We start from the raw sequence: 15942 nt of genomic DNA on the forward strand, positions 1-15942 counted from the left end.
TAGATCAGCGGAAAAGTGTTTACTTCAGACGCTGTAGACCCAGGTTCTTTACACTCACCAGTGTATGGATTTTTTTGGGTTTTGTTAAATTAAAGGAAATTTCTAGTAATTTCAGGATTAAATCGAAAAGAGAAAAAGAGATGGAAAATGTGTAAGCAGGATAAAAATAGTTAAAAGAAATAACTAGTACAATCTAAATTTAAAGATGGAATGGAACAATCATTTTGAATAATAGAAAAAAACCGGGGGTATATAAGCCGTACAAAGCGTGGCCTACGGCAGTTCTAGTTCTGGCTGAAAAGTGTAAAAGAAGAAGAAGAAGAAAAGAAGAAGTTGGGAAAAGTGGAAAGTGAACCAGAAGAAGAAGATAGAAGAGAACTAGTGTTCGACAAGAGCTACAGCAGCAGACCGGCGAAGTGCATGTTCAGAAATGTGAACGCAAATAAAGACTCGTTCCTTTAAGTGAAGTATTTAATTCCAATACCTGACCCATTCTCCTGCCTATATAGGTCAAAACTAATTGATCACTGAAAAATTTTTAAATCCATCAATAGTGCTCACGACTTAATAGATATATCAATCAGTAATAGGCTGCTATCAGTAATTACTAAGATCAAAATAATCTTCCCATACATATTTAGGGCTCATTATATCAAAAAATTATTATATTTATTTTATATTAAAAAAAAATAGATTTGACACAGGAACAATACAATATTTGTAGATTTTTTTTTAACTTCTGCCATCGGATTATAAAGAAAATACGATCATAACGGCGTAAGCTAACTACACAACAATACATTCGTAGTTCGTACGTAACTCGGCCTATAGGTAAGGTCTGCATCGTCTAGGTCGAATGAGGTCACACGATCAAGAGCCGCGTCTACCAAAATTATTCTTGCAAGCGCAACTGTAAAGTCCTATAGCATTATCATTTCTTGAGATATTATTTATTCTTTCAGGCATTTGTTTTATTTTATATATTATGTATAATTTATCCATATAAAAAAAATTGAAACTTCTCCATTGTAATAATGGTTATTGTAAAAATATTTCTTGATAATATTCTGTCAAAGATCCAGAAAAGTGATTCTAATTGATTATACGTAACATAATTCAAATTAGTATATTATTTATCGGCATATCAATAATCCAAACATTTATATAATTTACTTGAAAATTATCAAAATTACAGTGCAAATGTTAAGTCTTTTTGTCAGGCGTCGCATTGCAGTGCAGTTGCAATTTTAAAGTGCAGTTGAATAGCTCTACAGAACATATCTTCAACTATTTTGAAACTGTATGAACGCGAATTGCACCGTAGGCTACTAGATAGTAGCCCTACAGGCCTACGCGTAGGCCCGTAGGGCTACTAAGGGTTACTATTCTTAGTCTGTGACTGTTAGCAGTAGCCCAGTGGAATGATTTTGATCTTTTTGACAGGCTTCGCAAATCGCTATACCCAAAGTGTAATCATTAAATACTCTTATATTTCTCTTTGCTCAATGGTCTAATTGTATTGTTCATTCATTAGTGTAAAATAAAAAATAGAGGTTCTATTTAGAGTAGTAGTGTTCTGTATTATTTAATTTACGATACAAATTTTTTTTCATACTTTTTTGAGCACGATATGACTGCTGAAAACGAGAGAGAAATTTATCACAAATTAGAAGCAATGAAAGAAATAAGGTTTCTATGAAAATAAATTAAATGTGAATGCATCCGATCGATACATTATAAATCTCACTGAATTGTTTTATGTTGTTGTACCCACGAATCTAACTTTCGGAAGTACATATTTATTTGAATATGAGAATATATTCAATGTTATCTAGAAATATAAACAACTTCTAGTTATTATTGCGATATAAACATACTTATCGTTTGTTATGTGTTTTAGAAATAAAACTATTACGCTTGAGCGGTTGAAACGAAGTATACTAAATGAAGTCCGTAGTGGTGACCAGGAGGGGCGATGTCTCGCGCAGTACAAGAGGGAGATGGAACTGTTACAGCAGGAGAAGATGAGCCATGTTGAGGAATTGCGACAGATCCACGCAGACATCAATGCTGTGAGTAAACGATAGTGTACCTACTTATAAAGTACTCTCAACTGATGTCTTCGCATTCTTCTTATACAGAATGCATCCTAAAAGTGAAGGGTTGTAATTGGACAAAATTTGAGGTGTAGTGCACACCTTTTTTTTTTAGAATATAAATGCAATGTAATCCATTTTTTATTCACAACTATCTAATTATATCGGTATAGATGGGTATACACAAATATTCCATTTTTGTTTATTTACTTACTGCTGTCACTGATAAATTACTTGATGCTAATTTTACTGTTATTAAAATTGGTAAATGAAAGCCCCATTGTGGTGGAGATTATGTTTATCTTTAATATATTACTATGTATTATAGTAATAATATTATTTGTGTATAGAGCAAGTTGAATGTGTGTGAGCTAGTAAGGCAACAGGGGTATGTATTTGAAACCTTCAAAATACATAATCCAAGAAACTGTTTAAATTGTGATTTGAGCATGAGCTGATTGCCTTCAAATGTCCTGTCACAATCTATTAAGTTATGAAGTGTTTGTTCTCTGATGTAAAATACAAACATATCATGTAAGCATTTGTGTTCATTTTAGTTATATAGATAAATTATACAAATTTTACTTAATTCCATTTAACCCTAACTGCCAGTTATGGAAAGCATTTTAAAGTTAATGTTTCATTATATCACATGTTTGACTTTCAAAATGAAAAAGAAAGTGACAGTATTATATTTAATAAAACATTAACTTTAAGGATGCTTTTAGCGGCAAGCCTCTTTATAATGTTCTTTTCTTTGATTTATTAACTTGGACCATTCGACTAACAGGCTGTTTGTCAGCTGGAACTATAAATGGATGGGAAGGGTTCCTGAACCTTGGAGATGTCTTTGGTGTTCTTGGTTTAGACATATGGGTTTCAAAGGAATGGGGAATTCATCTACTATAGATGTCTAATGACAGATGAAGTGAGAATATTTTGATATCATCCATTAAACCATGGAACATGTTGGATTCACCACAGTTGATGCTCTCTAAGGTACCCATCTCATGAGATAATTTAGCAAATGGAAGGTTAAGCCAAAACACATCTTTTTAGGTCATGCTAAATAAAATTTAAATTGATTTAAATCTAAGTAATGCCAAGTTTTGTCAACATAAGTCAAATACATCCATATTTAAACAGTACTCAAAGTCGGTATTCCAATTAAAAACTCAACTTGAAAAGTTCTATTCTATTCCTCCTACTGTGTCTTCGGTGGAAGATATACCACTAATTTGAGCCAGTGTCAGATTAAAGTGGACCAACAAGCCAAGCGGCAACCTGTGCTGAAGTTTCATTTTCTTATTTTTTATTATGTGCGATATGTTGAGTCGGGGTGCGACCTAACACATGGCTGAATCACGAGGAGGTTGAAGGAGCATATGCTCTGACTGAAATGACATAACTGTTGGATCCAGTTATCACTTTCCAGATGATACATGAGCCCCTGTGGGTTGAAGTAGTGAAAAAATCGTAAAAATAATCTTGTTACAAAGGTAGGTAGCCCCTAAAGGAACTCTGTCGGTCAACCTCAAATTGATGGATGTAAGATGTCAAATGGCTCTTCAGTCCCCAGACGATGCTTTCCAGTCCCCGGACGATGCTTTCCAGTATAGGCAGCTAAATAGACAAACCTCCAAGTCATTGATTCATGATATACACCCCCATAACACAGCGTGTTGAAAGGGCAGCTCAGGACTGATAGTATTGGAGATCTTTGGGGTAGGCTTTTCTCTGATGATCTTCTGGCTGATGACAATGAAGGCAAGAAAATTGGCAGCAGGAATCAGGTCATACAGCCCGTGATAAATGCGGTAGACGACACAAAATGAAGCGACCCTTCATATCACCCTACCTATGTACATACATACATGATATTATTATTGGGATTAGGCCGCCGCGCCGGTGATCGTCCGTCCATCCGTCCTTGTCTGCTACCTACTCAAACCACGATCTAACTTCGCCTTAACTCCGACAATGACAAGAACAGGTCCCTCCGCCGCCGGCAGCCGGTAACTCTCTACTGCACACTGGAAATACCCCACCTAACCTGAATCAAAAACTACTTTCGGCTATTTCAAATGTTGTTTGATTAAAAGTACAACTTTGATTTCGGTGACATTTATCTCTTATGTAAGTTCCTACCTACCTACTACTTACATAAATGTCACCGAGGTCAGAAAGGTTTTGGGAATGTTTGTCGATTCGCTTGAGAAATGGCTAAACCTAGAATTTGAATGCGGCTTCTTCCAACTAGCACGAACAACTAGACGTATTTTTATAAGTTTCCTTTAGCATTTGGTCCCTTCCAATCGGTTCACAAACAAACAAACAGTTGTAAGCTATACACGCGTTTCCGTTCAAATGTTTACAGTTTCTATAAGTATGACTGGAAGATTATTCTTAATATTTCCTGATAAGATATTATCTTGAGTTAAATTAGGTAAGTAGTACCCAGATGGTACAAGTAGAAAATAAAACCTGTTGCTCGTCACGAATGTGATGAGCATGGCGTGGCATGATCACTGATCAGTAAGCAGGTGATGGCTAAACATATTATAGACACATATTGATATAACCCAATGAGTGTACATTATTTTTACCCGCCACACCACCCGCGACAGTTGTACCGTTTCACCGTGTTTATTGTTACGACGTACGATAACATCTAACACCTCGTATCGTATAAGGGCAGCTGCACACAAATGAAAAATATTCGAGTAAATTTTCAGCTCAGCTCTGTTACAAATGACTTATTTAGATATGATAGAAAGTAGTTCGAGTTTAAAAAAATATACGCAGTAAAAGATTAAAAATAAGGTAATTGCGAGATATCTACCAATAAAGTCCACCATACTCCCTTATAACTTTAGACATCACAAACTATGGTTAAATACCGTAAAATACCAGCTAATTATGAACACGAAAACTGTTAGTTATATCTCTATATAAGCATATAGATATTATTTGAATCAATTGTTTGTTCCGTTCTGACGGCTCACCTAATACCCAATTTGATTAATCAGCAGCATGGGTTTAGATCTAAATTATCTACCGTTACCAACCTTGTTTATCATATAACAAATATATCTGAGGCAATCGACATGGGGCTACAAGTTGACACAGTGTATACAGATATAAGTAAAGCTATTGATAGAGTAGACCACGGATTACTTATATCAAAACTCGTAAAATGTGGCCTTCACGGCAAACTTTTGTCTTGGTTTTCCTGTTCCTTGTCTGCCAGATCCGAAAAAGTAGTAGTGTGTGGGCACCAGTCGGATGCTTTCCATGTGACATCAGGAGTTCCTCAAGGCTCATATCTGGCTCCTATACTTTTTTTTTTTCATATTTATAATGGTTTAGGTAAAGTAAATAAAAATTCTATTTTTTCGCCGATGATTTAACAATTACGAGAGTAATTAAGGACGATAATGAAAACCACCCTTAGCAGGTGGATTTAACAAGAATTTCTCATTGGTCATCTGCAAATAAGTTACCATTAAACATCGATGAATGTAAACATATAAAATTTACGAAGAGAAAGTCACCATTGGAAAGACTTGAGAAGAATCAAAAAAGGTTCATGTTTTTATGTGTCCATCAAAACAAGCTATACCAATAATTGGTATATTATTACAATCATATATTGAGGGCTGTTTCTTTTTTGAATTTACAACTCTCTCGCGTAGACGTTGGAACCCAGATCAGGCTTTTCTTTTTTAAATAGTTAGCAATTTTATTGAATATTCTCAATTACTGGAATAAAATAACTTTAAGGTTCCTCATGATAATGCAAGAGTGAATAACTTTCAGCCTTTTGCAATAGATTCTTACCGAACTTTAGGGTCCACAGTCATTTGCCTCGGATATGCCGTCAACATAACGCATGGTTCAACAACACTGATGGATCTACATAATATAATATGTTTAACAAGTTTAAAAGAGCGTATTTGGGAATATGAGATAGAATACTAATATTTAAATACTTGTTGTATCTGTAAATTTTAATATATATTTATAAATATATCTTTTTCTTGTAATATATTTTATAATGTATATTATTTTCTACCTCTGTTTACAACTAAGGTAACTTATTCTGTTGTTTACCCATCATTGGATGTTCACTATAGTTTTTGAATTGTGTACTACGTATTCTAAATATATTTCTGTGTACTATCTGTCGGTAAACCTTAATAAGTAAATACGTATACGGTTTCTTTAAAAAAATCTGTTATCACTTTTCATGTATAAACAAAGCGGTTACAGATATACAAAATCTTTAAAAGCTATAATTTTTTTCCTTATAAGTAAACAATGCGTGCCTGGGTCGGTCGAACAAATATACATACTGTAGGTACAGGTCTAGGAATAGGGCACAGCGAGGCCGCAACAGTATGAACTTCCCCTAGCGTTGTTCTATTTATAATGTTCTTATATTGTACAAAGTGTGCTCTTAAAGTGCGTCGTAGGCAAGAATACCCATTCGAGAAGATAATTTAAATACCATTGTTGACACATAATTCACATCAATACCTTTCGTGCGCTTTTTCACAAACATTTTTAGAAATATTTTTTCGAAAATCGTGTTACACATAGATATTTTCATACTGAGCTTGTGGTGCCAAAGTTGGCAGAGAATGTCCTTCTTTAAGAGAGAGACTGCACGTAACTGGCTTGATGCGCCCCACATTAAGCAGTGAAGCTATGTGAAATCGAAGAAGGTCTTCCGTTCCGACAACTGTGGTGCGGCCATCGTAAGCTGGAGAATGGCCTAAAGATAGCGAAGGCCTTTGGTTGCGCATTTCACAAAGCCTTCTTTCGAGAGAGAAAACATTGTTCCCAATATCACCATCAACCACAAATATATTTGCAACTGGATCACCAGCTTTGGGCACACTAGCTTCTAGCCGTGATCTCCAGATTGTTATCCGGGAAGGTGCTCTAGTGATGGACGGGACTGCTCTTCCTACTGGCACCCTCGTGTGTTGCGAACAATCCCATTCTTAATTTAATGAAGTATCTTGTATTGAAAAAAAAACTAAAACACAGAATATATAGACAAAGTAAACAGTCCATCACAGTGTGTTAGGAGTAGGTGTAATTTCAGGACGAAACGGGAAGTGACTGTTTAGAAAAGTCAGAGCGGATTGCGTATTTCGGCTTAGTTTATAAATAAAAATAACTGGGTCAACAGCGCGTTATTAGATAAAAATGTAATGGGTGGGCTTGGCTATCACCTACCGTGGGTGGTCACCTGGGTCGTTGTTGCACTCCGTAAACTTACTTTCGTGACTTAACAAACCTATTCGTTAACTTTCGTAATACTGGGTTTTGTTATTGGGTGATACCATTCTACCTGACTGGATGGAATTTACTCCCACAATTAATCAAATTTGGAACAAACCCAAATCCTATTATTCTAGTAAAAAATTAAATAAAAATGAGGATGAAAAGATGATAACGGGCTCACTCACATAACGAACATGAAACAAAACCTTATAAAATGAAGATTTGACCTCAGCGGAGTGTTTTTTTTTATTAATATAGGAAGACAAATAGTGTACAATAGTTTTGAATAAAATAGTGACAAAAAGCCAATTAAAAGTCCTCACGGATAGCAAAATATGAACACTTAAGTTAATACTTATGGCATACTTATGCTCTAACAATTTAGTCAAAGAATTCGTTACTCAACTGGCCGATGCTACACTTGTTCAGAATAGATACTAGCTTATCAATTTTAGTTATAGAAATATATTGTTAGTACGGGTAGGTACCTAAGTACCCGGGACTGTACTGTCTAATATATAATGTGGTCTGTACTGTCACTGAAGTGGGTTGGTTGCCGATGTTCCAGATGGAGACCGTGATCAAGCAGACGGAGGAGAGCATGTCCCGCAAGCTGTCGACGGCGGCGCGCCTGCACGACGACTACCGCCCGCTCAAGTCTGAGGTGGACCTGCTGCGGCGCCAGTGCCTGGGTCTGGAGCGCCTGCCCGACTTGCACGAGGAGGAGGGCAGCCCCATCACGCCCGAGTACGTACCTACCTTCACTCCTTCTGGCTCTCGAGCAGAAATTTACAGCTCCACTCGTTTGTTGAGGACATACAAATATTAACTGAGGGTAGTTAGAAGAAGCTTGTGACATCTCATTGAACTTGCCTTCATGTTATAATCTATATATATAAAAGAAAGTCGTGTTAGTTACACTATTTATAACTCAAGAACGGCTTTACTGATATGGCTGAAAATTGGTGAGGAGGTAGCTTAGAGCCAAGAGACGGACATAGGATATAATAAATCATAAAATATCAAAAAAATTACGAAAACATCTTATATATAAAATTCTCGTGTCACAATGTTCGTTCCCGTACTCCTCCGAAACGGCTTGACCGATTCTCATGAAATTTTGTGAGCATATTGAGTAACCAACATCTATTTTTCAAACCCCTGAATGTTAAGGGTGGTCCACACGAAATTTTATTTTTAATTTTTTTTGACATTTTTTTTTTAAATTTGTTTGATTATGAGTCAGCATTAAAAAATACACACAACTTCAAATTTTCACCTATCTACAATCAACAGTTACTTTTGTATCGCGATTTTAATATCGGCAATACAACGTTTGCTGGGTCAGCTAGTATTATTATAAAAAAAATATTTTTTGATACATTTTGTATGGATTGACATTTTGATGACATCTCGAGAATAGAAAGAATTCAATAAAGTTTTTTGTTAGTTTCACGCTACATGAGTTATAAAATACAACTGACAGTGCACGTCATGTTATTCAAGTTGACCGGTTGGTGTGTTTGTTTCGAGTTTCTATTAGCTTATTGTGCCGATATTATCATTAACAATGTTACGACCAAGACGATCAAATTATCCCCGACAAAGACGTAATGCAACTAGGATTCGAAATATTGCGAATGAAAGGACTGAAGAAGAACAAGAAATTGCAGGTGAAAAGAACCGCGTTAGTATGGATCGTCTTCGTGCTATGAATCACAAGAGCAAAGCGTAGCAGCCCGTAAAACGGATCGGCTGGCAATACGAAATCGTCCAGTAAAACCTCAGAGATCAACAACTTATAGATAATTTTCGACAAGAAGAAGTTTATGAAGTACTGATTTGAATCGAGCAGCGTTTCGATACGTTTGCAGTACTTATACTGTACTGTAGTACTGCTTGCATACTAGCTTTCGCACTGGGCCGATGGACGTTGTTTGCGAGTATTCTGCGGAGAAACGCAAGAATTGTGCTGCCATGTTCTAGAAAACACTCAAAAATACAATGTTTGTTTCCAAATGACCTCATTTGGGGCAGACATCTAAGAACGAGGATTTAAACCGACATTCAAGGTATTTATTTATTTACATACTTACACACAATACAGTAAAAGAATAACATACGTACTATACTTATTCCTAAGTATTGTGTATGCTAATTCTAAAAAAAGTGTTTATAAATCAGTAATACGGGTTTTGCTTTTGATATTGTAGATATAAGGACAGATTCACCATTGTATTGGATGCACAGCTTAAATTTTTACAATTATACTTCATGGGCAACATGGACAAATAACTTGATCGATGTCAAGAGATCAATGCAGCAATGATAATAGCAATTCTTCAGATCTGCAGCAACTACTTAATGAACATTTTGCATGACGAGTTAGCCCGCTCTTTAATTTCCGATCCGTCTCGCATTCGCCCTGACCATTCAAACCTTAAGGCCAATCCTTGAAAGTTTGTGGTATGAATCAAGACAATCCATTTCCGAAGTTCAATCTATATATATATATATATATATTATGAGAAGAAGAGTTTTTTTTATTATGAACAGAACAACGTCTGTCGGGTCAGCTAGTAGTTTTAATAAAAGAGGCATTTGGATTTCAATAAGTAATGAAAGTGTCTTGTACCGCATTTATCACGGGGAGTGTTCCGAAGAGCTGTTTAACCCGATCCCTGCCGCCGAATTCCACCTTCGCACACCACGCCACAAGATAGGTTATCATCCCCACCATCTGGATGTGTGGCGGTCCTCCACTGTGCGATTTTCGAGGAGCTTTCTTCCACGCACTACAAATCTGTGGAATGAGCTTCCTTGTGCGGTGTTTCCGGGACGATACGACATGGGTACCTTAAAATATGAATATTTTTTATTATTTATTTACATTTTTACCTTCTTCTTGTGCAAGTAAGTCGAAACATTTTAGTGTTTTATTGCGTCACATGCGTGGGTTAAATTAATGGTTATTAAAAAAAATATAAAGTTGTATTAATGATTTAAAAGTATGGCAATGAGATTTTTTCTCGTTTTTCAATCAAATTACCGATGCTTTACCGATACATTCGTGTTATTTTTGTCTCATTAAGTTTAATTTTAATTGTGTATTATATTATCTCCGCTACAAAGTAGAGGGGTTCGCAAAAGCTAAATATTGAAATCACGTTATAACGATACGATTTAAAACCCCTATTATTTTTTATGATATAATATATTTGTTCACTTCGTTATGACTTATGACGCGTTTCATTATCGTTGCTATTCGTCACAGAATGTTGATGTATCGTGCGTTGTTAAATACTATTGTATACATTATTGTTGTGTGAGCTTTTAAAAGTGCTTACTAATAATGTACTTAGTAAAAAAATTGAACTTTCCTTCGTACTTTTTATACAGGCTTAAGACTGTCTGACTGAAATTATGATTTATAATAAGATATAATTATCTATTATTTTATTTATGCCAAACTAAATTTAGGTACTTACTACTTTTATAAAACTTTTTAAACTATTCTATAAAACAAACTTTACAAACAATCACAATTGATTGTGATATACAAGCAAGCGCGTTATATCCGATTTGATTTAATATTTATTCAAACAAACAAAATAATCTAACGCGTTAGATAGCCGAACAAATTATATTCCTTTACCTATTATATTATACTAGCTGACCAGACAGACGTTGTTCTGTACATAATAAATAAAATACAGTTTTTGATGAATTTGTCAATAATTTTTCATTGTAACATAATAATATGCTCCTTGTTGTTATAATGAAATTGTTTCACAGCAGAACTGTCAAACCGCGCGTCAAAAAACTACTCTCACAGAAAATATGTCCAAACAAAACAAATATTGGAAATAAAAATAATTATGGGTCCCAAATCAAAATAAAAACTAGCCTATCTCTTAAGTTGGACTAAACTGCACTCCATGAAGTAATCCCCATTGAAATCCGTTCATTAGTTTAGGAGTCCATTGAGGACAAACATTGTGACACGAGATTTATATATATTAAGATTTCCAACTGAATTTTTATTTGAATAAAGTTCTTATGCAGTCCTTTTAGAGCACAGATTTAATACTAAACAAAAAATAATCTAACGCGTTGCATAGCCAAACAAAATATATTCATTTGCTTAATATATTTCCAATTACAAATGGACTTTTATTTGAATATAAACTTTATGCAGTCCTCCTTGAGCATAATTTGGCAGGTGACAAATTCAAATTCAAAAACATGTAGGTCACGGAAATGACACTTATGAATGTCAAAAAAAAATTCTTATTGAATTTACCGCTACTTCGTAAAGGGTTGAGCTAATGAGAAGAAGTGGCAAGAAACTTATTGCCACTCTTTTAAGTCAAGATTTACATTTTAATTGTTTTACAAATCATTTAAAATACAATATATGCAAAGTGACGCAAAAAAAAATACTCAAATGTCAAAAACTGAAAGGCTTACACGAGTAAGTATGAAAAAGAAAAAAAAGTAAATTAATACTTATAAACACAAGAGTTATTGAGTATAGTAGATGCATCTATCCACACATACCGTAAATAAATAGAGGCATTATGTGGGCATTTCATAAAATAAAACATATAATAACTTTAACGGAAGTAATAATAAAAAAAACACGTCAAGAAGACCTCCAAGACCATCCAGCCACCACGTGTAGCACCCGTTCACGAGCATGACGCATGGACCAGCCATCGCCTCCCTCGACCATATTTTAGGGAAGGGAACGACCCGTCCCACGTCGGCACCACAAGCAGAGGCATTTAAGCGAGCATGACGATGCCTGTCACGAGAAATCTACCGAATAACAAAACAATGTTCATCTACATATTATGCAATACTTACTAAATGCTTCTACTTACAATTTTGTTTCAATTTACATAACTCATAATTATTATTATTATTCTTATTAAAATTGATTAAAAAACAGAAACAATATTAATATTCAAATTATATAACTATAATGACGTTTATCAAACTGAGACAGACATGTAACAGCCCAGCAGTTCAGTCCCATGGGTTCTTTAGATCCAGATATTCAGATATTTTATAGTTCCCTTTTGTATGACTGTAATTATAAACAACTTTCATTTGAATTTAGTTCTTATGCAGTACTCTTAGAGCATAATTTGGCAGGAGACAAAAATCGCGTATCATATAAATATTAAATAACGCTTGCTAGTTGTAATAAATATTAAGTGATATGATTATAAATATATATTGGATTATTTTATCAGCTATCTAATATAACGAACACCTCTATACACAACCCACTCACGGTCGGAAATCGTCCCTCAGTCGGTTCCCGTCGCTGCCGGCGAGCGGTCGTGCGGCGCCCTTCCTGCCGCCCGCGCCCCGCAAGCCGCCTCCGCCGCCGCCCGCCTTCAGGTCTGCGATACAACAAGATTTCCTAACCGTCTCGCTGAGGTTCGACAAGTTTTATGTTGCTGTCCCTCTCCCACCCGATCTCCTTGCCCCCCCCCCCCCTTCTCTCTGCTTCTTTGGCTTTTATATGCAATCAACAGAATATGCATGTGTATTTCTGTTCTTGAAGGGTTTGTTCGATGTATCTGTTCTGGTTCAGTTTAGTCCATGTACTCTTCAGTTAAAGAACTAGTTTTGGTCATTATAATAAGTGACGTGTCCAGCAAGCCGCTTAAGACGGGTAAACAATACTATCAACCGACTCACCGACGCGACCTAACTAACTAAAACAACGTTAGGTTCGTTGAAAGAATCAAAACCTTCGAAACTGAATATTTTTTCACTAATATATTTTAATTAATAATATATTGTACATATATTTATTTAATTTTGGTTTTGGTTCAGCTAATTCAACCGAAAAGTACTAATTAAGTGTACTTACTTTTTAGGTGTTTCTTTAAAATTGATAGAACTTATTTTATATATGGAATGGAATTAACTAAATAGTTTGTGTTGTTTAAGCTCACTACAGTATATTTTTAATGTCAATCTCTCAGCTACATTACTTATTTAAAGCATCCTATGTGCTTATATTAAGTATATCAGACATCAAAATTCCATTATTATTTGTTTAGTAGCGTGAAAGCGTAAAAACACCGTCTAACAGTTTGCGCTCGGCGATGATCAATTCTGTAAACAGAGTTTATTACTAAACCGAGAAGTGATTGCAGCTTGTTGACTACTTCAAGTAGATTTATTTATAGTGTGTGTTCTGGTGATTGCATATTATATTTTTATGTTATTTAAAGCTTGGTATTTAGTTTTTCGTGTATATTCTGGTAATATGCATTACTAATGCTATTTAAATATTTAATTACAATGTTAGGATAGCTGTCGTGGACGGTGGAGTAATCAATATGAACGTACTGCTATGTGACGTCACAAAAGCCCCTCCGTCTCATTTACTTGATGCGGTGCACTAGGGGTTCATCTAGCTTTGTGGGCAGTGCGTGAGCTGTCAATGTATTGACTGTTAAATTTTTTTTAAAGATGGCGCAGAGACAAACTAATTGTGATGCGTTATACAAGTACGTAGTCAAATGTGAGAACGGTTCAGTAGGTACGTTCTTGTGTAGGTTCTTACTTTTATTGGTACATTGTGTCACTGTGATTCTAGATTTCTTTTTTATCTCTAGATTCTTCTTTTTTTTCTCTATAATGCAATGCATAAAGGACGGCGCCGCCCCGTTGCCACGAATGGGGCGGGGCCGCACGGCATCGACCTCCGATTGAGGGCTCCACGTCGGGCAATGGTGGTTTTGACCGGTTGGAGTTTATTAATTGAATATTTATAACATCCGCAAATGCAATTTTGCACAGAAAGCCGGCTAGATTATGGGTACCACAATGGCGCCTATATCTGCAGTGAAGCAGATATGTGTAAACATTACTGTGTTAAGGTTTGTAGGGCGCCGTAGCTAGTGAAATTACTGGTAAATGAGACTTACCATCTTATGTCTCAAGGTGACGAGCGCAATTGTAGTGCCGCTCAGAATTTTTGGGTTGTTTAAGAATCCTGAGCGGCACAGCATTGTAATGGGTAGGGCGTATCAATTACCATCAGCTGGACGTCCTGCACATCTCGTCCCTTATGTTCATAAAAAAATGAACTACGAACAAACCGCTACAGGTTCGAGTTCGCTAAAGTGATTAATAGCTGTAGTCTAATCCGAATAACAGTAGCCATGTACGTCGATAGTACGATCTGTAACCCACCAGCCCGCCCCGCAGACAGCAGCCGCCGCCCATGAAGTCGTGCCTGTCGTGCCACCAGCAGATCCACCGCAACGCGCCCATCTGCCCGCTTTGCAAGGCCAAGAGTCGCTCCCGGAACCCCAAGAAGCCCAAGAAGAAGTAGTCACATACCGACACACCGCCCGTCTATATCTTACACGTTCATTATATTTGTTTGACAGTTGGATAAAGGACATAATTTATTACCTACACCCATGCTTTAATCCTCTATTAAAGATTCTAAAACAGTTAGCTTATTGCCAATATTAAAACAGCCAATGCCCAAATAACAATTAGTTACATCCAAACGAGTGTTGTAATGAAATTCATTACAACATTACATCATCCGTTTTCATAATAACACACCTTTGGAGGATATTATGGACTGGCATTTTTAATGTTAGCAGTAAGCTAACTATTTCAGAATCTTTTATAGAGGATTCATATTATGGGTGTAGATAGTATTGTATGCAACTGTTGATAATTAAGTATTAAAACACTCATGTGATGCGGCTTCGCCTCGTGTGATAAACCCGCATTCGTGTTTTAATACCCCTTATTACACAACAGTTGCATAAATAACTATTGATCCACATTTGAAAGTGCGGGCCAAAATATGTGCCATATTATGTCAGAACTTGTCGCCCTAAAACTAAAGTGACAGCTTCAGTGTCATTATCAATGTTTTGGAAGACAAAATCTAGCAAACTTTTTAATTTTTTTTATTGTCACACAAACTATGGTATCGACACTACGCAGCAGAAAAGAGTACACTGTACATTTTACAAGTCAGTTATTTATTGCCAAACAATTTGTGATGTAATAAAGATAATTGAATTAGTTAATAAGGTTAATATAATAAGATTAATATTTAAGTACATTGTATTTGCAATAGAGGTATATTATACAATACTGCCTCCATGTGAAGTGTAAATAAGTCGGTTAAGTTATTTATTAGTGTCCCACTTTACATTACAACAACCTGATTTAAGTGGAACTTTGTTTTATTTGTGTCCATTGAGAATAATTTTCAGGCAATGTTCTACATCGTTTACCATTGATAAACACCTGCATTTATAAAAATAAAAAACAATGTTAAAAAATATACCGAAAAAGGGAAATCCTTGACAAATTTCAATGACTGATATTGTGTGCATTCGACTCCCCGCGCTCCTGCCTGTCATCAAGAGCTGTTCTTCCGTACTTCTACCATGAGGTAGCAATCGAATCGTGCGTTAACTTACTACAGTCGATAGCGCGTAAACGTAAATCGAATTGTTTTCAGTAAACTTCGTACCATTCAAAATTT

General features: G+C 35.7%; 1 protein-coding gene across 2 annotated transcripts; it reads left to right on the plus strand.

Moving 5' to 3' along the window:
* Positions 1-1534: 1534 nt before the first annotated feature.
* Positions 1535-15630, plus strand: LOC126974999 (zinc finger C4H2 domain-containing protein). 2 transcript variants are annotated; one of them, XM_050822785.1, is made up of 5 exons: positions 1535-1689; positions 1901-2072; positions 7960-8138; positions 12714-12842; positions 14631-15630. In XM_050822785.1, the coding sequence occupies exons 1-5, from the start codon at positions 1631-1633 to the stop codon at positions 14755-14757; spliced, it is 666 nt and encodes a 221-aa protein (XP_050678742.1). In that variant the 5' UTR covers positions 1535-1630; the 3' UTR covers positions 14758-15630. The 2 variants fall into 2 exon arrangements, with proteins under 2 accessions (XP_050678742.1, XP_050678743.1); XM_050822786.1 differs by having other exon boundaries at positions 12714-12803.
* Positions 15631-15942: the final 312 nt, after the last annotated feature.

This window comes from Leptidea sinapis, chromosome 34 (assembly GCF_905404315.1).
Source record: "Leptidea sinapis chromosome 34, ilLepSina1.1, whole genome shotgun sequence".
In the NCBI taxonomy this organism is placed as follows: Eukaryota; Metazoa; Arthropoda; class Insecta; order Lepidoptera; family Pieridae; genus Leptidea; species Leptidea sinapis.